Genomic DNA, 24,518 nt, shown 5'->3' on the forward strand with positions numbered 1-24,518 from the left:
AGTGAGTAAGATAATGCCCATCCCTTTTCCCCCTAAATACCCCTACCTCCATCCTCACCCATCACCCAGGTGCATTAGCCGGACTAGTGTAATGCATGTAATGGTGGTAAAAGCTCTGACCTCCAGGTCCCCGGCCTATGAGAAACAGGGATGACATGAGTGCAGGGATGACGGGAATGTTGTGTCCCGTCTCTAACATTGCTTTCCCGTCTTTTCAGATCACGGCCGGACCAGCGGCGGCTGGGACAGGAGTCCCACCTTCACCTCTGCCGGGGGGGTTGGCACCCCCACCCCCTCCCCCGCCTCCGCCCCCACCAGGCGGCTGCCCTCCCCCTCCTCCCCCACCTCCGCCTCCTCCTGGCATGGCCGGCATGCCCCCTCCACCCCCGCCACCTCCAGGAGTAGGGCCACCCCCTCCCCCTGGTTGTGGACCCCCACCTCCCCCGCCCATCCCCGGGGCGCCGGGCATCCCTCCGCCTCCTATGATGGCCATGCCTGTCATCAAGCTGCCTTATGGACTGGAGGCCAAGAAGACCTACAAGCCTGAGGCCGTCATGAAGAGGGTCAACTGGTCCAAGGTACAGTAAAGCCTCCCCAACGCACGCACGCACGCACGCACACGCACACACACACACCTGATCCTGACTATTATCATCTACTCTCTTCCATTATGTGTACATTGAGGCCGGAATGAATAAAACAAATCCACTCTTTAGTATTGTACCATAATAGACATGTACCGATTTTGCACAGAGACATCGAGCACTGTCTTATGATGTGTAAAACATGAGCTTGTTGGATTTGTGTTTGTTAAATCACTGTATACAGTTCTGAACAGAAGCATCGTGCACAGAAAACAGGCCTTTCAAATGTAGCTGTAGGTACAAATCGAGAGAGTGCGCTCTATTCAACACTACCCTCTGTCTATTCAGGCAAGCGTTCAGCCACAGGGCACGCTGCTCTGCACTCGGCACCCATTCGAAGAGATCCTCGCGTAAACAATTTCCTCTGCTCGAGTGTCCTTGCATTCACACACACTCTTAGCACTGAATAAAGACAATGTGTTTTGTTATATTCCGACGAATTTGAATACAGTATCAATGGGGATCATTCTCTTTATTTGGGCTTTATCCTACTCTGAGTTAATTTATCCATTGCCCTAGGGAATCTCGGAGTTGCAACCAGCATTAATGTAGTGGTGTTTTGCATATGCTTGTGTGTGACTATGCTTTTTAACAGCCAAAAGGAAATTGTTTTTTCTCCCTTGCACTGCAGATTGCTGTTGAAATCACACTGAATCGCATTATCACATTATAGTTGTATAGCAAGGTTGCACATCTTATAAGAGACATGCAGTTTATTCAAATTTTATGGTCATTTCACTTTTAGAAAACATACATACACCCACACACATATATACTGCTCAAAAAAATAAAGGGAACACTTAAACAACACATCCTAGATCTGAATGAAAGAAATAATCTTATTAAATACTTTTTTCTTTACATAGTTGAATGTGCTGACAACAAAATCACACAAAAATAATCAATGGAAATCCAATTTATCAACCCATGGAGGTCTGGATTTGGAGTCACACTCAAAATTAAAGTGGAAAACCACACTACAGGCTGATCCAACTTTGATGTAATGTCCTTAAAACAAGTCAAAATGAGGCTCAGTAGTGTGTGTGGCCTCCACGTGCCTGTATGACCTCCCTACAACGCCTGGGCATGCTCCTGATGAGGTGGCGGATGGTCTCCTGAGGGATCTCCTCCCAGACCTGGACTAAAGCATCCGCCAACTCGTGGACAGTCTGTGGTGCAACGTGGCGTTGGTGGATGGAGCGAGACATTATGTCCCAGATGTGCTCAATTGGATTCAGGTCTGGGGAACGGGTGGGCCAGTCCATAGCATCAATACCTTCCTCTTGCAGGAACTGCTGACACACTCCAGCCACATGAGGTCTAGCATTGTCTTGCATTAGGAGGAACCCAGGGCCAACCGCACCAGCATATGGTCTCACAAGGGGTCTGAGGATCTCATCTCGGTAGCTAATGGTAGTCAGGCTACCTCTGGCGAGCACATGGAGGGCTGTGCGGCCCCCCAAAGAAATGCCACCCCACACCATGACTGACCCACCGCCAAACCGGTCATGCTGGAGGATGTTGCAGGCAGCAGAATATTCTCCACTGCGTCTCCAGACTCTGTCACGTCTGTCACGTGCTCAGTGTGAACCTGCTTTCATATGTGAAGAGCACAGGGCGCCAGTGGCGAATTTGCCAATCTTGGTGTTCTCTGGCAAATGCCAAACGTCCTGCACGGTGTTGGGCTTTAAGCACAACCCCCACCTGTGGACGTCGAGCCCTCATACCACCCTCATGGAGTCTGTTTCTGACCGTTTGAGCACACATGCACATTTGTGGCCTGCTGGAGGTCATTTTGCAGGGCTCTGGCAGTGCTTCTCCTGCTCCTCCTTGCACAAAGGCGGAGGTAGCGGTCCTGCTGCTGGGTTGTTGCCCTCCTACGGCCTCCTCCACGTCTCCTGATGTACTGGCCTGTCTCCTGGTAGCGCCTCCATGCTCTGGACACTACGCTGACAGACACAGCAAACCTTCTTGCCACAGCTCGCATTGATGTGCCATCCTGGATGAGCTGCACTACCTGAGCCACTTGTGTGGGTTGTAGACTCCGTCTCATGCTACCACTAGAGTGAAAGCACCACCAGCATTCAAAAGTGACCAAAACATCAGCCAGGAAGCATAGGAACTGAGAAGTGGTCTGGGGTCCCCACCTGCAGAACCACTCCTTTATTGGGGGTGTCTTGCTAATTGACTATAATTTCCACCTGTTGTCTATTCCATTTGCACAACAGCATGTGAAATGTATTATCAATCAGTGTTGCTTCCTAAGTGGACAGTTTGATTTCACAGAAGTGTGATTGACTTGGAGTTACATTGTGTTGTTTAAGTGTTCCCTTTATTTTTTTGAGCAGTGTATATAATATACAAAATATTCTGTAAATATTCCAGCAACAGAATCAACCAGTTTCTGCAACTATTTTGTAACTTTTTTACAATTTGCTTCAGAATACGAGTGACAGCAAGGATTGCAATGTAACAGGAAACCACGCAATGGAAATGGTAAAGATTGATTACAGCAGCATGCGAAATGTGTTGAAGACGCAGGTTTATGTCACCACTTCTACACCTCATATGCAAATTCCACAGCCGTGCCTAGACCCATGCAAGCCTGGTGATGGTTAATATTATTTATAACATTACAGAGCTGCCCGGGATGGGAATTCCTTTGTGGATACAGTTAGAGAGACAACAAGTGAGCCACTTGCATCTCATTATCATCACTGTGTGTGTGTGTGTGTGTGTGTGTGTGTGTCATTGTCTGTGTATTTGTCTTTATTTGTGTATTCCTGTGTGTGTGTGTGTGTGTGTGTGCATTCATGAGTGCACCACTTTGGCACATCCGTCTCTGTCCCGGCACGGCAACGACTGAATGTGCGTCTGCATTAACCTTGCCTCCGCAGGCACTAGGGTTTGGAGATGCAAATGAAATGCCTAGATAGCACTCAAAGGCATTCAGAGCCACCTGAGGAAAAGCAATCTGTGTCTCTTGTGTCTATTAAGTGGTACCAGAGTCATCTGTCTTCTCTGTTCGGAGCAGATGGAGCCATGGAGGTGCCAAGCACTACTGTGGCCTGAGCTTTAAAAAGAAACAGCAGAAGGAGGGACCTAGAATATTGTCGTCATGCCCCCCTTTCCTATAACCACCCCATAACCACTAGTGTACTGTAGCTATATGAATTCACACATTTACAGGCTTTAAAAAGAAATTGGAGAAAGGAAGGACCGAAAAGTTTGCCATCATTCAGACAGTGCCACTGGTCGCCCCAGGTGCATTTGTTATTGTTTTTGCTTCGTTTTTTGAAATGGGGCAGAGGAGGATCTTGCGTCGTGGTAAATTATAGTACACTCTCTGCTGTTTTATCACGTGCCGTGATGTGCAATGATGTCCAAAGGGAAAAATGGTGTTTGGAGTAACATCTTTGTTGTAATATTGCAAATGGACGTTGTCGTTTCACAGCTACGGATTCTATTTTTAAGCCCCATAACAACAAGTTTTCTGTAGCTACATATGAAAACAGACATTTATTGGTAACTTGATGTTTATACAGTTGAAGTCGGGACTTTACATACACTTAAGCCAAAAGCAAAATCATTAGATTATATTAGATGAGTCCATCGTAAAAAGCAGCTTCATACCCATTTTCCAAAACACTCCTAATTATAAAAAAAGTAAACAATGCTACGTTTCAATAAATTGCTATACTATAACGATTTTTAAATGTATATTGTCAATCTAACATTTATAGATGAATATCTCTTGAGAACACCCGTCATACCAGATTTTAAATTAACTTTACTGGGTAATCACACTTTGCGATAAAAGGAGATGCGATACTCAGAAAATCAGCTAATATACAGTGCTCGGCGCCATCTTGGATGCAACAGTATGAACCATCTCATCTTCAATAATATTGTCAATAATCGCCTACCTTTAGTTGTCTTCATCAGAAAGCATCCCAGGTCCACAACAGATGTATTTTCGGTCAAAAAGTCCATACTTCACGTTCCATTAGCCTGATGTTGGTAGCGCGTCCTATGGCTCTCTCCAAACGCAGCTCTGCACTTCATACTGAAAGCAATCCTCGCGCATGTAGGTTCGTTCAAACATGTCAAACGTTGTATAAAATAAATGTTCAGGGCCACTATCACCAAGAGGTTAAGCCAAATACATTTAAACTCAGTTTTTCACAATTCCTGACATTTAATCCTAGTACAAATTCCCTGTCTTAGGTCAGTTACGATTACCACTTTATTTTAAGAATGTGAATAATAGTAGAGAGGAGGATTTATTTCAGCTTTTATTTCTTTCATCACATTCCCAGTGGGTCAGAAGTTTACATACACTCAATTAGTATTTGGTAGCATTGCATTTTAAATTGTTAAACTTGGGTGAAACTGAATAGATCCGTTTCTCTTCTGCTAACTTGCTAGCCCCGGCCTGCTAGCTGTCTGAATTGCCGTGTCTCCAGCCAGCCCAACCATTCACTGGACCCTTATGATCACTCAGCTACGCATGCCTCTCCCTAATGTCAATATGCCTTGTCAATTACTGTTCTGGTTAGTGATTATTGTTTTACTTCACTGTAGAGCCTCTGGCCCTGCTCAATATGCCTTAACCAACCATTTAGTTCCACCTCCCACATAATAGATGACATCACCTGGTTTAAATGTCTCTAGAGACAATATCTCTCTCATCATCACTCAATGCCTAGGTTTACCTCCAATGTACTCACATCCTACCATACCTTTGTTTGTACATTATGCCTTGAATCCATTCTATCGCGCCCAGAAACCTGCTCCTTTTACTCTCTGTTCCGAACGTACTAGACAACCAGTTCTTATAGCCTTTAGCCGTACCCTTATCCTACTCCTCCTCTGGCCCACTGGTGATGTAGAGGTTAATCCAGGACCTGCAGTGCCTCGCTCCACGCCTATTCCACAGGTGCTCTCATTTGTTGACTTCTGTAACCGTAAAAGCCTTGGTTTCATGCATGTTAACATTAGAAGCCTCCTCCCTAAGTTTGTTTTATTCACTGCTTTAGCACACTGCCAACCTGGATGTCTTCGCCGTGTCTGAATCCTGGCTTAGGAAGACCACCAAAAACCCTGAAATTTCCATCCCTAACTATAACATTTTCCGCCAAGATAGTACTGCCAAAGGGGGTGGAGTTGCAATCTACTGCAGAGATGGCCTGCAGAGTTCTGTCTTACTATCTAGGTCTGTACCCAAACAATTTGAGCTTCTACTTTTAAAAATCCACCTTTCCAGAAACAATTCTCTCACCGTTGCCGCTTGCTACAGAACACCCTCTGCCCCCAGCTGTGCCCTGGACACCATATGTGAATTGATTGCCCCCCATCTATCTTCAGAGCTCGTGCTGCTAGGTGACCTAAACTGGGACATGCTCAACACCCCAGCCATCCTACAATCTAAGCTTGATGTCCTCATTCTCACACAAATTGGCAATGAACCTACCAGGTACAACCCCAAAGCTGTAAACACGGGCACCCTCATAGATATCATCCTAACCAACCTGCCCTCCAAATACACCTCTGCTGTTTTCAACCAAGATCTCAGCGATCACTGCCTCATTGCCTGCATCCATAATGGGTCTGTGGTCAAACAACCACCCCTCATCACTGTCAAACGCTCCCTAAAACACTTCAGCGAGCAGGCCTTTCTAATCGACCTCACCCGGGTATCCTGGAATGATATTGACCTCATCCCGTCAGTAGAAGATGCCTGGTTATTCTTTAAAATACCATTCCTCACCATCTTAAATAAGCATGCTCCATTCAAAAAATGTTGAACCAGGAACAGATATAGCCCTTGGTTCACTCCACTAGGAAACACTGTCACCACCGATAAATCTACTATAATTGAGAATTTCAATAAGCGTTTTTCTACGGCTGGCCATGCTTTCCACCTGGCTACCCCTACCCCGGTCAACTGCCCGGCACCCCCCACAGCAACTCGCCCAAGCCTCCCCCATTTCTCCTTCACCCAAATCCAGATAGCTGATGTTCTGAAAGAGCTGCAAAATCTGGACCCCTACAAATCAGACAGGCTAGACAATCTGGACCCTCTCTTTCTAAAATTATCTGCCAAATGTGTTGCAACCCCTATTACTAGCCTGTACAACCTCTCTTTCGTCTCTTCTGAGATTCTCAAAGAATGGAAAGCTGCCGCGATCATCCCTCTCTTCAAAGGGGGAGACACTCTAGACCCAAACTGCTACAGACCTATATCTATCCTACCCTGCCTTTCTAAGGTCTTCAAACGCCAAGTTAACAAACAGATCACCGACCATTTTGAATCCCACCGTACCTTCTCCGCTATGCAATCTGGTTTCAGAGCTGGCCAAGGGTGCACCTCAGCCACGCTCAAGGTCCTAAACGATATCATAACCGCCATCGATAAGATACATTACTGTGCAGCTGTATTCATCAACCTGGCCAAGGCTTTCGACTCTGTCAGTCACCACATTCTTATCGGTAGCCTTGGTTTCTCAAATGACTGCCTCACCTTGTTCACCAACTACTTCTCAGACAGAGTTCAGTGTGTCAAATCGGAGGGCCTGTTGTCTGGACCTCTGGCAGTCTCTATGCGGGTGCCACAGGGTTCAATTCTCGGGCCGACTCTCTTCTCTGTATACATCAATGATGTCGCACTTGCTGCTGGTGATTCTCTGATCCACCTCTACGCAGACGACACCATTCTGTATACTTCTGGCCCTTCTTTGGGCACTGTGTTAACTAACCTCCAGACGAGCTTCAATGCCATACAACTCTCCTTCCGTGGCCTCCAACTGCTCTTAAATGCAAGTAAAACTAAATGCATGCTCTTCAACCGATCGCTGCCCGCACCTGCCGGCCCGGTCAGTATCACTACTCTGGACGGTTCTGACTTAGAATATGTGGACAACTACAAATTCATAGGTGTCTGGTTAGATTGTAAACTCTCCTTCCAGACCCACATTAAGCATCTCCAATCCAAAATTAAATCTAGAATTGGCTTCCTATTTCGCAACAAAGCCTCCTTCACTCATGCTGCCAAACCCTCGTAAAACTGACCATCCTACCAATCCTCGACTTCGCCGATGTCATTTACAAAATAGCCTCCAACACTCTACTCAGCAAATCGGATGCTGTCTATCACAGTGCCATCTGTTTTGTCACCAAAGTCCCATATACTACCCACCATTGCAACCTGTACACTCTCGTTGGCTGGCCCTCGCTTCATATTCGTCGCCAAACCCACTGGCTCCAGGTAATCTACAAGTCTCTACTAGGTAATGCCCTGCCTTTTCTCAGCTCACTGGTCACCATAGCAGCACCCACCCGTAGCAAGTGCTCCAGCAGGTATATCTCACTATTCACCTCCTCAGCCAATTCTTGCTTTGGCCGCCTTTCCTTCCAGTTCTCTGCTGCCAATGACTGGAACGAACTGCAAAAATAACTGAAGCTGGAGACTTATGTCTCCCTCACTAGCTTTAAGCACCAGCTGTCAGAGCAGCTCACAGATCACTACACCTCTACATAGCCCATCTGTAATATTGCCCATCCAACTACCTCATCCGCATACTGTATTTATTTATCTTGCTCCTTTGCACCCCAGTATCTCTACTTGCACATTCATCTTCTGCACATCAATCACTCCAGTGTTTAATTGGTATATTGTAATTACTTTCCCACTATGGCCTATTTATTGCCTTACCTCCCTTATCTTACCTCATTTGCACACACTGTATATATATTTTTTCTACTGTATTATTGACTATATGTTTGTTTATTCCATGTGTAACTCAGTGTTGTTGTATGTGTCGAACTGCTTTGCTTTTTTCTTGGCCAAGTCACAGTTGTAAATGAGAACTTGTTCTCAACTAGCCTACCTTATTAAATAAACGGCGAAATTAAAAATATAAAATTAAAAAAAATTCAAAAATGTTTCAGGTAGCCTTCCTCAAGCTTCCCACAATAAGTTGGGTTAATTTTGGCCCATTCCTCCTGACAGAGCTGGTGTAACTGAGTCAGGTTTGTAGGCCTCCTTGCTCACACATGCTTTTTAAGTTCTGCCCACAAATGTTCCATAGGATTGAGGTCAGGGCTTTGTGATGGCCACTCCAATACCTTGACTTTGTTGTCCTTAAGCCATTTTGCCACAACTTTGGAAGCATGCTTGGGGTCATTGTCCATTTGGAAGACCCATTTGCGACCAAGCTTTAACTTTATGACTGATGTCTTGAGATATGGCTTCAATATATCCACATAATTTTCCATTCCTCATGGTGCCATCTATTTTGTGAGGTGCACTTGTCCCTCCTGCATCAAAGCACCCCCACAACATAATGCTGCCACCACCGTTCTTCATGGTTGGGATGGTGTTCTTCGGCTTGCAAGCCTCTCCCTTTTTCCTCCAAACATAACAATGGTCATTATGGCCAAACAGTTCTATTTTTGTTTCATCAGACCAGAGGACATTTCTCCAAAAATTACGATCTTTGTCCCCATGTGGAGTTGCAAAACGTAGTCTGGCTTTTTTATGGTGGTTTTGGAGCAGTGGCTTCTTCCTTGCTGAGCAGCCTTTCAGGTTATGTCAATATAGGACTCGTTTTACTGTGGATATAGATACTTTTGTACCTGTTTCCTCCAGCATCTTCACAAGGTCCTTTGCTGTTGTTCTGGGATTGATTTTCACTTTTCACACCAAAGTACATTCATCTCTAGGAGACAGAACACGTCTCCTTCCTGAGCGGTATGACGGCTGCGTGGTGCCATGGTGTTTATACTTGCATACTATTGTTTGTACAGATGAACGTGGTACCTTCAGGCGTTTGGATATTGCTCCCAAGGATGAACCACACTTGTGAAGGTCTTCAATTTTTCTTTCTGACGTCTTGGCTGATTTCTTTTGATTTTCCCATGATGTCAAGCAAAGAGGCACTGCGTTTCAAGGTAGGCCTTGAAATACATCCACAGGTTCACCTCCAATTGACTGAAATGATGTTAATTAGCCTATCAGAAGCTTCTAAAGTCATGACATAATTTTCCGGATTTTTCCAAGCTGTTTATAGGCACAGTCAACTTAGTGTATGTAAACTTCTGACCCACTGGAATTGTGATACAGTGAATTATAAGTGAAATAATCTGTCTGTAAACAATTGTTGGAAAAATGACTTGTGTCATGCACAAAGTAGATGTCCTTACCGACTTGCCAAAACTATAGTTTGTTAACAAGAAATGTGTGGATTGGTTGAAACCGAGTTTTAATGACTCCAACCTAAGTGTACGTAAACTTCCTACTTCAACTGTAGGTGAAGGCCTTATCTTTCAACTGGTTGAATAGCATGCAGGTACAACCTCACTGTAATTAAATGTTGAAGCATGAGCAGAAGAACTGAAGGAGACTGTATAGAGATGGTAGTGAGGGGAGAGAGAGGTAGAACGAAACAGAGAGCTTAGGATGTAGAGTGAGTGTTTGTGTCCGCCTCTTGCTTTTTAAATTCATGCGCAGGAGACGTCTCCATCGCTTAAAAAAACAGCAGTGGAAAAGAACACCAGCTCCGGATAGTAAAAGCAGCCAACATCAATAAAGTTTGGATTTTAACATTTTCAAGCAGCGACGCTGGAGATGGTTGCCTGAAGGTGCCGTAATGTTATATCTCCAATGGTTAGAACACCTTACCACTGGGGAACAGCAACACATTTACTGTAAAGTAAGGCAGTTTGCAGCAGCAGTGTGGATGCTGTGGAGAAGTCCCCAACCTCCACCCCCACCTTTAGTGAACTACTGGGCTGGAGCCGCTTAACAACACTTTACTACACTTAATGGGAACATCCTCCCAGTCTATCTTGGTATTAATCCATTTTGGGAGGGTGCTCGTTTGAGCAGATAAAAAAAAAAGTAAACAAACACTGTATAGCCTCAAAACATGGTTAAACCTATAATTCTGAGATAATGGATGGTCAGTCCTTGCATCCATAGCTCTGTCTATGAATTTGAGTGGTAACATTTCTCAAACCCCCAATTGTCTCTAAACCAGTCAATTTAGTGTACAAACAATGCATAACTGTAATTACCCTTTCAGAGTGACACAGCTGTAATTATATAAATTAGCACAATAATACTCTTGCAGAGTGAAGAACAAAATACGAGGAAGAAACAAAACGACCTCAGAGATCCCCTCCCTTTCTCAATATAAGTAGTAAATATATATATATAATAATCCATGAACTCCTTTCTATATGCCACTCTACCAATAATGTATTTTAACCCTGGGTGACTGACAGGGGGCGGTGTATTGAAGCCACCACACAGCCATCTTGGTACTCTTCCATTCTTAAACATATTTGGCAAGCTATAGAAATGCATTTATAATGTCTGCATTCATATTTGACACGTTTATTCTATTACAGATACCATAATGCATACATTTAAATTGTATTATGCGGTCTAAACATACAAATAAAAAATGTAATAATATATTAAAACATTTTCCATTTTCCTTCCTTTTTAATTTACTAATGTTACTGTTCCGACAACAACAAAAATACTTAAATACATGTCATTTTGTCCTTGAAACATTTAATTGAAATGCTGTAGAATTCCATTCATTCTTATGGAGAACCGCTCCTACTGGGGAGCGCCAATATGGACGACCAGTGGCTTAAAACCCTCTCAATGGCCAATACATAGCATCAGCAATCCAGGGTTTATATACAGTGCCTTCGGAAAGTATTCAGACCTTTTACTTTTTTCAAATTTTGTTACGTTACAACCTTATTCTAAAAATTCTCACCAATCTACACACAATACCCCAAAATGACAAAGTGAAAACAGTTTGGGCCATTTTTGCATATTTATTAAAAACAAAAAACAGAAATACCTTATTGACATAAGTATTCAGATCCTTTGCTATGAGACACGAAATTGAGCTCCGGTGCATCCTGTTTCCATTGAGCATTCTTGATGTTTCTACATCTTGATTGGAGTCCACCTGTGGTAAATTCAATTGATTGGACATGATTTGGAAAGACACACACCTGTCTATATAAGGTTCCACAGTTGACAGTCCATGCCAGAGCAAAAACCAAGCCACGAGGTCAAAGGAATTGTCTGTAGAGCTCCGAGACAGGATTGTGTCGAGGCGCAGATCTGGGGAAGAGTACCACAAAATGTCTGCAGCATTGAAGGTCCCCAAGAACACAGTAGCCTCCATCATTCTTAAATGGAAGAAGTTTTGAACCACCAAGACTCTTCCTAGAGCTGGCCGCCCAGACCGACAGATAATCGGGGGAGAAGGGCCTTGGTCAGAGCTCTAGAGTTTCTCTGTGGAGATGGGAGAACCTTCCAGAAGGACAAACATCTCTGCAACACTCCACCAATTTGGCCTTTATGGTAGAGTGGCCAGATGGAAGCCACTCCTCAATAAAAGGCACATGACAGCCCATTTTGAGTTTGCCAAAAGGCACCTAAAGACTCTCAGACCATGAGAAACAAGATTCTCTGGTCTGATGAAACAAAGATTGAACTCTTTGGTCTGAATGCCAAGCGTCACGTCTGGAAGAAACCTGGCACCATCCATACGGTGAAGCATGGTGGAGGCAGCATCATGCTGTGGGGATGTTTTTCAGAGGCAGGGACTGGGGGACTAGTCAGCATCGAGGGAAAGATGAATGGAGCAAAGTACAGAGAGATCCTTGATGAAAACTTGCTCCAGAGCGCTCAGGACCTTAGACTGAGGCAAAGGTTCACCTTCCAACAGGACAATGACCCTAAGCACACAGCCAAGACAACGCATGAGTGGCTTTGGCACAAGTCTCTGAATATCCTTGAGCCCAATCGAATATCTCTGGAGAGACCTGAAAATATCTGTGCAGCAAAGCTCCCCATCCAACCTGACAAAGCTTGAGAGGATCTGCAATGAAGAAGAGAAGAAACTCCCCAAATACAGGTGTGCCAAGCTTGTAGCGTCATACCCAAGAAGACTCAAGGCTCTTATCGCTGCCAAAGTTGCTTCAACAAAGTACAGAGTAATGTTATGTAAATGTGATATTTCAGTTTTTTATTTTTTATAAATTAGCAAACATTTCTAAAAAACATTTTTTATTCATTATGGGGTATTGTGTGTAGATTGATAAGGGTGAAAAAAAACTGTAATCAATTTTAGAATAAGGCTGTAACGTAACAAAATGTGAAAAAAGTCAAGGGGTCTGAACTTTCCGAAGACACTGCACATCATTGCACTCAACTCTAATTCGCTTCTCATGGTTGGGTTCAATAGGCTATGCATAGAGGAGTTCACAGTTGCAGCTCATTCGTCCTTCATCCCCAGGTGAACTGCATTCACAGCAGGTTGCCTTGTCAATGGCCATCAAACGTTAAAGCCACCACTCTTACATGGCATGAGTAACCTCTAGCTTCCAAAGAGTAGGAGTGTTGTGTCCAATGAACATTTTCTCCTGTCATATGAGTCAACCAGTGTAAATTAAATACGCAAGTGATTAATACTCAAACGGCATTGTTCCATATGGTATGCTAATGGTATTTTACTTCAATAACAGTATGTGTCCATTCATTCAGGGATTAATCACAATCTAAGGCTGCGTTTTCACAGGCAGCCCGATAATGATCTTCGGACTAATTATTATCTGTTTGGTCAAAAGACCAATTAGTGCCAAAATATCAGAATTGGGCTGCCTGTGTAAACTCAGCCTCAAATCCTACATCACAGCAGCATGTAATGTTCAACCCTCTGCTGTTCCACAATTTCCATGGTGCTTCCTTTAGCACAACATCCAATGGACATTTGCAGTGTTCAGCTGTACATTGGCTCACTTCGAATATAACTTCTGTTATAAGCATACACATGATACTGTACACTATTGTTTGCAGAGCAGATCCACAGTGTCAGGACCTGATGTGAATTAGTTACAGTAGGGCTGGAGTAGGCCACTCCATAGTGCTCTGAATGGGCCTAGGAGGGGTAGAGCGGCCCACAGGCACTACAGTATTCCATCAGGCCATCACCACAACAGCCCTCATACTCTTTCCTATTCTCATTGGCCCTACTCTCCATTACCTCACCCATGGCCACCATTACAACACTTTGCACCGAGCTGCACTCACTGTCATTTGCTTGTGTTTCTTTATTGCCTGTATAATTTTTACAACAAACACCTCCCGTCAAGTGGGGGCCCCTCACTGTCTCTCTAGAGCCGCCCGCCCTTGCAACTCGTGTCACTTTGTCTTGTCGAGGGGCTAATAACACAGGCTGCAATGAGACACCACTTGTGCTGGCCCACACTGAGTGCCATAACAGTGCGTCTCTCATACTTTCATCACAGTCTGCAGCACTGAACACAACCCATAATGGACTTCCAAAGGACTTCGCAACACACATTACTAGCCAATTATCAAGCGCAAATACAGCAAGAGGTGGTTATTGTCATTCTGTATGTACAGAAGCCCGCCATCGAGGCCACTGTACGTTACGGCGGGCCACGGTAGGAGCCACAGTAAACAAAGGGGCCGTTTTGTTCTGCGTGTGTGCCGATTTGAAAGGCCTCTCAATTTTCCTCGGGAGAATTCAACAAGAGTCTCAATTTTGGCTGGGGTCTTCTAGGCGCACCTAATTATTTTGCACCGTGACATTTATGTAATCAAGAAATGGCCCTCTTGGTGATAAGGCTTTCTGTCTAGTGTTTTAATGAACTGTGAGAGCTAGTACCTATGCTGATGTGAAAGGAAAATATATGTAAACCACAAACTAACACCAAGTATGTGAACCCTTACAAATCTTTGGTGATTTTGGTTTGTTTATCTTTTTGTGCCCCACTCGAAGACAAAATTGTGGTATTTAGATTGCAGAATAGATTAATAAAGCTAGATCCAAAATATGTACAATACAGTGCATTCGGAGATTATTCAGACCCCTTAACTTCTTTCACATTTTCTTACGTTACATACTTATTCTAAAATTGATTAAATTGATTTGTTTCCTCATCAATCTACACAAAATACCCCATAATGACAAAGAAAAATATTGACATTTTTGCAAAGAAAAACAAAAAACAAAAACTGAAATATGACATTTACATACGTTTTCAGACCCTTTACTTAGTACTTTGTTGAAGCGCCTTCGGCAGCGATTACAGCGTTGAGTCTTCTTGGGTATGAAACTACAAGCTTGGCACACCTGTATTTTGGGAGTTTCTCCCATTCTTCTCTGCAGATCCTCTCAAGCTCTGTCAGTTTGGATTGGGAGTGTTGCTGCACAGCTATTTTCAGGTCTCTCCAGAGATGTTCGGTTGTGTCCTCAAGTCCGGGCACTGGCTGGGCCACTCAAAGACATTCAGAGACTTGTTGCAAAGCCACTCCTGCGTTGTCTTGGCTGTGTGCCAAGAAGGTGAACCTTCACCCCAGTCTGATGTCCTGAGTGCTCTGGAGCAGGTTTTCATCAAGGATCTCTCTGTACTTTGCTCCGTTCCTCTTTCCCTCAATCTTGACTAATCTACCAGTCCCTGCCACTGAAAAACATTCCCACAGGATGATGTTGCCACCACCATGCTTCACCGTATGGATGGTGCCAGGTTTCCTCCAGACGTGATGCATATGAACTTTCAAACTAACAAAAAGACACACTAAATTTCCAATATACCGACGCTGGCTTCTAAGGCAGATCACCTTCAAAACTAGGCAGAGGGCATATAGCTTGTCATTAAGTACTGTAACTCACACAGCTGAGTTTTGCAGAGCTCTGGGAGTACGTCACTCCAGCTTAAGCTGTCTCGAAAATGAGGGCCTGAATGGTTTATGAGCCTGGGCTGTAACAATGAAATCCTAAATATATCTAAAAAGTTATTTGATCAATTAAACTTTAAATTTCCTCAATGTCACTATCAATACTGCTCAATACTTTTCATATCAATGGCTAATACTTAATACATTTTCACAATATCTCAGCATAATATTGTAGGATTATTATTATTGGTAGTTGTATTATTAACTATTATAATTTTTGGTAAACTGAATATATTGTTTTGCATTAGGTTATCCAACACAATTCATTCATTGGCAGTGAGTATGCCTACGGGTCGGCGATAAAATATAACTTCAATTCTTTAATAGGCCTAAACAATATTACAATTTCTTCTCTCCTCTCGTGCTTGACCTTTTATAACTACTGTGAGACATTAACAGAAGGAAGGTGTTTGAAATCACTAGCATATACAGGTCATGTGCAGGGGTACTGGAGTGGTTGAGGTGGGTATATACATAAAAAGTGACTAGTAGTAGGATATACTGTACATGTAAACAGGGCTAAACAGTTACTAGTATTAGGAATATATACTGCTCAAAAAAATAAAGGGAACACTTAAACAACACAATGTAACTCCAAGTCAATCACACTTCGGTGAAATCAAACTGTCCACTTAGGAAGCAACACTGATTGACAATAAATGTCACATGCTGTTGTGCAAATGTAATAGACGACAGGTGGAAATTATAGGCAATAAGCAAGACACCCCCAATAAAGGAGTGGTTCTGCAGGTAGAGACCATAGACCACTTCTCATTTCCTATGCTTCCTGGCTGATGTTTTGGTCACTTTTGAATGCTGGCGGTGCTTTCACTCTAGTGGTAGCATGAAACGGAGTCTACAACCCACACAAGTGGCTCAGGTAGTGCAGCTCATCCAGGATGGCACATCAATGCGAGCTGTGGCAAGAAGGTTTGCTGTGTCTGTCAGCGTAGTGTCCAGAGCATGGAGGCGCTACCAGGAGACAGGCCAGTACATCAGGAGACGTGGAGGAGGCCGTAGGAGGGCAACAACCCAGCAGCAGGACCGCTACCTCCGCCTTTGTGCAAGGAGGAGCGGGAGGAGCACTGCCAGAGCCCTGCAAAATGACCTCCAGCAGGCCACAAATGTGCATGTGTCTGCTCAAACGGTCAGAAACAGACTCCATGAGGGTGGTATGAGGGCCCGACGTCCACAGGTGGGGGTTGTGCTTACAGACCAACACCGTGCAGGACGTTTGGCATTTGCCAGAGAACACCAAGATTGGCAAATTCGCCACTGGCGCCCTGCGCTCTTCACAGATGAAAGCAGGTTCACACTGAGCCCGTGACAGACGTGACAGAGTCTGGAGACGCTGTGGAGAATGTTCTGCTGCCTGCAACATCCTCCAGCATGACCGGTTTGGCGGTGGGTCAGTCATGGTGTGGGGTGGCATTTCTTTGGGGGGCCGCACAGCCCTCCATGTGCTCGCCAGAGGTAGCCTGACTGCCATTAGGTACCGAGATGAGATCCTCAGACCCCTTGTGAGACCATATGCTGGTGCGGTTGGCCCTGGGTTCCTCCTAATGCAAGACAATACTAGACCTCATGTGGCTGGAGTGTGTCAGCAGTTCTTGCAAGAGGAAGGCATTGATGCTATGGACTGGCCCGCCCGTTCCCCAGACCTGAATCCAATTGAGCACATCTGGGACATCATGTCTCACTCCATCCACCAACGCCACGTTGCACCACAGACTGTCCAGGAGTTGGCGGATGCTTTAGTCCAGGTCTGGGAGGAGATCCCTCAGGAGACCATCCGCCACCTCATCAGGAGCATGCCCAGGTGTTGTAGGGAGGTCATACAGGCACGTGGAGGCCACACACACTACTGAGCCTCATTTTGACTTGTTTTAAGGACATTACATCAAAGTTGGATCAGCCTGTAGTGTGGTTTTCCACTTTAATTTTGAGTGTGACTCCAAATCCAGACCTCCATGGGTTGATAAATTGGATTTCCATTGATTATTTTTGTGTGATTTTGTTGTCAGCACATTGAACTATGTAAAGAAAAAAGTATTTAATAAGATTATTTCTTTCATTCAGATCTAGGATGTGATGTTTAAGTGTTCCCTTTTTTTGGAGCAGTGCATAAATACTTGGTAATATAGTAATGGTAATATATACATGTAAACAGGAGTAATAATGATCTTTCGCAGGACAAATACTAATGGTAACGGCAATCAATAATCAATGGACATCAGCGTAATGGAATAATACATCTAATCAAAAATCCTTTTAACAGCAGCGTAGGTTGTGTCTGAGTCGGGAATGGACGTGGATGGGCATAGAGTCAGTGTGGATAGTCTGTGAGAGAGGGAGAGCAGTATATGTTAGCCGTATAGCAGTCTTATAGCAGTCCAGGGGAATAAGCTGTTTAGGATTCTGTTTGTCTGAGCCTTGATGCACCGGTACTGCCTGCCGGATGGGAGCATGGAGAACTGTCCATGTCTCGGGGGGCTGGAATCTGGCAATTTTTCAGGCCTTTCTCAGACACCACCTGGCATGTACGTCCTGGATGGCTGGGAACTCGCCACCAATGATGTGCGGGGCCAGTTGCCATACCAGATGGTGATACAACCAGTTAGGATGCTCTCAATGTTGCAGCTGGGGGCCAAGCCACATTTTTTCAGCCTCCTGAGGGAGAAGAGGTGTTGCTGTTCCTTTTTTACGACTGTTCTGGTGTGAGAGGACCATGTAAAGTCTTCAGTGATGTGGACACCGAGGAACTTGAAGCTCTTGATCCTCTCCACTGTGGCTCTGTCAATGTGGATGGGGGTGTGCACCCCCACCCTCCTGTTTCCTGTAGTCCACAATCAGCTCCTTGGTCTTGCTGATGCTAAGGGAGAGGTTGTTGTTCGGGGCACCACACAGCCACTTTTCTGACCTCCTCCCTGTTGGTTATCAGGCCTACCCCCAGAGTGTCGTCAGCAAACTAGATGATGAATTTGGAGTCGTGCGTGGCCACACAGTTGTGGGTCAACGAGGAGTACATGAGGGGGCTAAGCATACACCCCTGAGAGGCCCCTGTGTTGAGAATCCGCATGGTGGAGGTGTTGCCTACTCTCACCACCTGATGTCGGCCCATCAGGAAATCCAGGATCCACTTGCAGAGGGAGGTGTTCAGTCCCAGGATACCAAGCTCGGTGACGAGCTTTGATGACACTATGCTGAGCTGTAGGGAACGAACATGATTTTCACATGGTAGAGGGCAGTGTTGAGTACAATTGAGATTGCATAGTCTGTAGATCTGTTGGGGCGGTATGCACATTTGAGTGAGGTGATATTCCATGCTTTCAAAGCACTTCAGGATTACAAATATTAGTGCTACAGGGTGGTAGTCATTGTTGCAGGTAGCTTTAGAGTTCTTGGGAACAGGAATGATGGTGGTGTCATGACGTTGGACTGTGGGTAAGATTTATGACCCCCCCCATAAATACCTTTCTCCCTTTCCTCTCTGTTGACTCTACAGGATGATTCTTGAATAGCCTTTGTTAAACATAGAGAGTCTGGGAACATCAAAAGGAAAGGAACCATATTTCGGTAATCCAACCAGTTGAAAATATGCGTTGGTACTCAATGAATATGACGCCAGATCAGTTGGCATCTGAGACATTATGACTGATGACAGGACGACATAAACTGTATCTTGGAAAGTCTACACATTATAGTTATCAGATTCACATGGAATTGTTGTGCAATTTAAATGTTTAAATATGAAACTATTTGTGAAAATATTAAATGTAATTTTAGCTTCCAAATGAGAGAATTGGGTTTTCATAAGGTTAAAGCTCTGCTCACTCAGTGGCCCGCCCATGTGAACAGACATGGGTTGTAAACTATGAAACACACCCTTCTCTCCCTCTCTGTTCCGAGGACGTGTGGACAACGGTCCTACGTTAAAAGGGCTCAGACAATAACCTAACGAAATTAGCATCGTGATTCAATGTGAAGGCGACGATCGACACGCCAAACGGATGGATTTCGACCATACCAGCCAGAATATAGCATGAGCTTAAAGGTATGGCAACTTGGTATGAACTTTGAACTCTTATTCACTCCAGAAGTGATACCTCCTAGCCGTGAGGTAGCAGCAGCCGCTGTAAACGTGGGCTAGGAAAGGACGGACAAAGGATGTGTTCTAACATACAACACAATTCTACCAAGTATGCAGTTTACCACCAGATACATTCTTCAGAGGACAAGGAAGATCTCTCTTGGGCAACACGGCCAGCATCTACGACCAACCTACCGCAGCAAAACACCAGAGTAAATATCTCCTTGCATTTTCCTTTTTCAAATGGGCGGTTGTTTAGAATGCATAGGATTCTGTATTTACGATAGCATGGCTCACGAGGTCCCATTGAGACCCAAACCATTTGTTCCCAGTCTTCCCTCGCTTTCACTCAAGCCCAACCCCCTCTCTTGTGTAACCAGCCGTCATATTTGTTCCGTCCACAAGGGACATTTTCCTTTATGACATAATTTGTAATCAATGTATGATTAATTCTGTGTATATGTAATTATGTGTGATTAGTTAGGAATTTAGTAAATAAATAATTAAACCCAATTTTGTATTGCTGATTCAACTTGTTAGCCAGGGTTTGTGAAAATAACCAAGAATTTACAACTTTCAGATGAGACTGAATGAGGTGAGGATTAAATATTGACTGCTATTGAGGTAAAAGATTACCAGGTCTTTAAGAGCTTATTCGGAAGATAACAGCTCTATAAACATTATTTTGTGGTGCCCCGACTTTCTAGTTCATTATCTACCTGATTAGCTTAATCAGGTAATATTCATTACAGAGAAATGATTTTATAGAATATCATGTCATATCACTTAATCCGCCATAGCCAAAGACACGACAGTGGTCAGCTTGAGACATGTGGGGATTAAAGACTGGGACAAGGAGAGGTTGAAAAATGACTGTGAAGATGCCTGCCAGCTGGTCTGCGCATGCTCTGAGAACGCACCCCGGAATACCATCAGTATGTGTTGACCAGATTAAAAACCTTACTCACGTCGGCCTCGGAGAGCGAGATCACCCTGTCCTCTGTGATGGCGGGGGCCCTTGTGCATGGTACAGACACATCATTGGATAGATCATGGTTAGGTCTACCTTTGTAATCCGTAATGGACTGTAGCCCCTGCCACATGCACCGAACGTCGGTGCCAGTGTAATAGGATTCCACTTTGTCCCTATATTGTCCTTTTGCCTGTTTGATGGTTCTGTGGAGAATCATAGCAGGACATCTTGTAAGTGTTCATGTCCTCGGCCGTAGCCTCGGAGTTTGTTGCAATAGCCCTGTGTATGGTAGATCTGACCTTTAGTTTAGCACATAGTTTAACACATCTCAGTGTTAATCTAGGGCTTTTGATTGCTACTTACAGCTATTTTCACTCACATATACAGTACACTCTAATCTTAATTCCTTCCCTCAGATGTCCACAGACTAACCCATCTTTCCCAGTACACTACAATTTTACTATGTCATTTTGCAATATATCCTTCTATTTTACTGTGATGTGTTACGCGGGTCTTGAACAATCAGAGCTGTTTTAGGCCTATGTGCAAATAGTCATTGCCATATATGGATCTGTGCCTTCACTTTGAACTGGACTGGGTTTACAGCATGAGCAGATGTACTTGTTTTGAGATCAAAACGAGAGCTGCATGTAGCCACCTGTGTACATTTGTTCATAAATTCATGTCTTAAAGTAATGATGGACTGTCGTTTCTCTTTGCTTATTTGAACTGTTCTTGCCATAATATGGACATAGTCTTTTAACAAATAGGGCTATCTTCTGTATACCACCCCTACCTTGTCACAACACAACTGATTGGCTCAAATGCATTAAAAAGGAAATAAATTCCACATATTAACTTTTAACAAGGCACACCTGTTAATTGAAATGCATTCCAGATGACTACCTCATGAAGCTGGTGAGAGAATGCCAAGAATGTGCAAAGCTGTTATCAAGGCAAAGGGTGGCTACATTGAAGAATCTTAAATATAAAATATATATTTGATTTGTTTAACCCTTTTTTGCTTACTACATGATTCCATATGTGTTATTTCATAGTTTGATTTCTTCACTATTATTCTACAATGTAGAAAATAGTAATAATAAATAAAAACCCTTGAATGAGTATGTGTGTCCACACTTTTGACTGGTACTGTATATACACACAAAAGTAAGTGGATTTGGCTTTTTCAGCCATACCGTTGCTGACAGGTGTATAAGATCGAGCACACAGCCATTCAATCTCCATAGGAAAACATTGGAAGTAGAATGGCCTTACTGAAGAGGTCAGTGACTTTCAACGTGGCACCGTCATAGGATGCCACCTCTCCAACAAGTCAGTTTGTCACATTTCTGCCCTGCTAGAGCTGCCCCGGTCAACTGTAAGTGCTGTTATTGTGAAGTGGAAACGTCTAGGAGCAACAGCGGCTCAGCCGCAAAGTAGCAGGCCACACAAGCTCACAGAACTGGACCACCAAGTGCTGACACTCCCTGCCCGAATGCATAGTGCCAACTGTAAAGTTTGGTAGAGGAGGAATAATGGTCTGGGACTGTTTTTCATGGTTCAGGCTAGGCCCCTTAGTTCCAGTGAAGGGAAATCTTTACACTACAGCATACAATTACATTCTAGACAATTCTGTGCTTCCAACTTTGTGGCAAAAGTTTGGCGAAGGAAAGGATGTCCATACAGAAATGGTTTGTCGAGATCGATGTGGAAGAACTTGACTGGACTGCACAGAGCCCTGACATCAACCTGATCGAACACTTTTGGGATGAATTAGAACGCCAACTGCGAGCCAGGCCTAATCGCCCAACATCAGTGCAATGTGCAACATGACGGGTGATCACCAATGTGCATGCACACACACACACACACACACACAAAATGAGTGGGGTTTGAAGAAATGGCATTTAAGTGAGTGGTAGCCAGACCGGCTGTGGAAGGAATGACAGCCTCTGATTGCACCTTACGATAAATTAATCCTCATTGTGTTGTTGCAGATAGTACCTCAGGAAATGGCAGAGAATTGCTTCTGGATCAAAGTCAAAGAGGAGAAGTTTGAGAACCAAGACCTCTTTGCCCAGCTCTCCCTCAGCTTTTCCTCCAGGACCAAAGGTAAGCAGGCCCCATTAGGCCTCTCCACACCTTTACTAATGAATATACACACACACTTTGTTTGGCCACCCGGCTCTGGGAAACCAAGTGGCATTCATCTCCAGACATTTTAGGAAACAATTTGTTTCCGTGAAATGTTGATTATCGTTAAAACCATCCTCATTTTCTTGTGTCTTTGAACAATCCGGCTGTGGATTGTTGTGTGTTGAAATCTCTCTGAGCCAATTAGGGGTTCCACTGCTGTTGCTGCTGCAGTGTGTTTGTGTGTCAGGGTGTATAAGCTGGAGATACACTAGGGATTCTTTGTATTTGTTGAGTGACTTTCGGTGTGTGTGTGAGCACGTGATGAAAATTACTCCCACACAATGTGAATTCTTGCAAAAAAAGTTAAATGTTATTGCATTTCTCTGTGTATGTGTATTTATGCGTTTGCATATATCTTTGTGTGTTTGTATGCATGTGTGTGACTGAACTGAGGACAGTCACGCTTGACTTGGCACAGCCTTTTCCAGTCCAGTAGATGCTCCTCCAAAGGGGGACCCATTGAAGGAAGCTCTGGGATTTTATCTTCTCAGTTTGTTTCCACATCCAGACTACCTAACTTGCCCATGAATAACACAAACCGAAGGAAAGCTAGTTTGTGTTGAGGGAGATGGTGTGTGGTGGTGTATTCCTCCCATGACAATACCAGTGTTTTCCAGCTCTCTTGACATGTGTATGTAATGTGTACACCCTCCTCTAATTCCCGCCCAAGTGGGAGCGTAGGGGTAAACTGAAGGACCTCTGTCATACAGAACTGGAATCACAGCTCTTCTCTGAGTTGGTGGGTATGATGACTTCCAGGGTTGAGATCAATTCCAATTTACTCTTCGAAGTGGAAAATGCATGTTGAGTCAAATTCAAATGTTGTTTTTCAAGTAATGGAATTGGAATTGAATTAGACTGTTTGGACTCAAAATTGTATGTTCAATATTTGTACATTTCCCAGTTAATGGAATGAATGCACATAGTCTAAAATATTACTGTAGGATTTGTTTTTAATCATTTCAACCTTCTTTCCTATATTTCTAGTATAGCTATGCAATCTGAACAATGACATGATCAGCCTGAAAGCCTGAGGGAATTTAATTAAAATGGGAATTTGTGGAATTGTTGGGGATAATATTGAATTGGGAATTTAATTGTTGGAATTGATCTAACATTGAAATTCAGAGGAATTTAATTATTTCTGAATTCTAAGACTGACCTGTAATTTGAATTGAATTAAATGGAATTTACAGGGAGAGATAATTGAATTAGAAATTCATTTGTGAAATTGACCCCAATCCTGATGACTATCCCAGTGTCTCCTCACTGTCTGTCAGGACACAAGCCATAATGTTGGCATCTCTCCTCTCTTCTCTGCTCCTCCTTTCCGCTCCTACTCTACTCTTCTCCCTTCCTCCTCTCCCCTGAAGACTACATAACAAAACTAATCTCTCTGGTGCTCTATGAAATAAACAGCAATGTAGCCCTTAAGCTGGGATGTGATTGGTTGGCACAATGCAGATGGAGAGAATAATAGTGGGAACGAGGGAGCAAATTTAGCTGGGCTTAATGAAGCAAAGGGTAAAGGCCAAGAGCCATGTCACTGCTCTCTCTGCAGGAGAGATGACAAGACACAGGCTGAATCCCAAATCACCCCCTTCCCCTTGCCCCTCCATTGATACGTTTACCCGCACCACTGCCATTTGCACAAGTGTCCCAAAGCTGAGGGAGTGAAAATGATCGAGGGCGTAGGGGCTAATTAGACCCTCAGATAGCCACTTCGACTGAGCCAACAAGGTTGCAGGCATCAGAGCCAAGTGCTATCCCTGACACACTGCACTATGTTTGCACAATTTCATACAAAAGACT

At 44.0% G+C, this 24,518-nt stretch overlaps 1 protein-coding gene across 5 annotated transcripts in view; it reads left to right on the plus strand.

Moving 5' to 3' along the window:
• Positions 1–24,518, plus strand: part of LOC106611507 (protein diaphanous homolog 2) — a 687,763-nt gene that overhangs the window by 228,511 nt on the left and 434,734 nt on the right. For all 5 annotated transcript variants that reach the window (XM_014211777.2, XM_014211776.2, XM_014211774.2 and 2 more), the window contains 2 exons: positions 219–578; positions 22,508–22,622. In XM_014211777.2, the coding sequence (XP_014067252.1) occupies positions 219–578; positions 22,508–22,622 (475 nt within the window). The remainder of the gene's footprint in view (positions 1–218; positions 579–22,507; positions 22,623–24,518) is intronic.

Source organism: Salmo salar, chromosome ssa09 (genome assembly GCF_905237065.1).
Source record: "Salmo salar chromosome ssa09, Ssal_v3.1, whole genome shotgun sequence".
In the NCBI taxonomy this organism is placed as follows: Eukaryota; Metazoa; Chordata; class Actinopteri; order Salmoniformes; family Salmonidae; genus Salmo; species Salmo salar.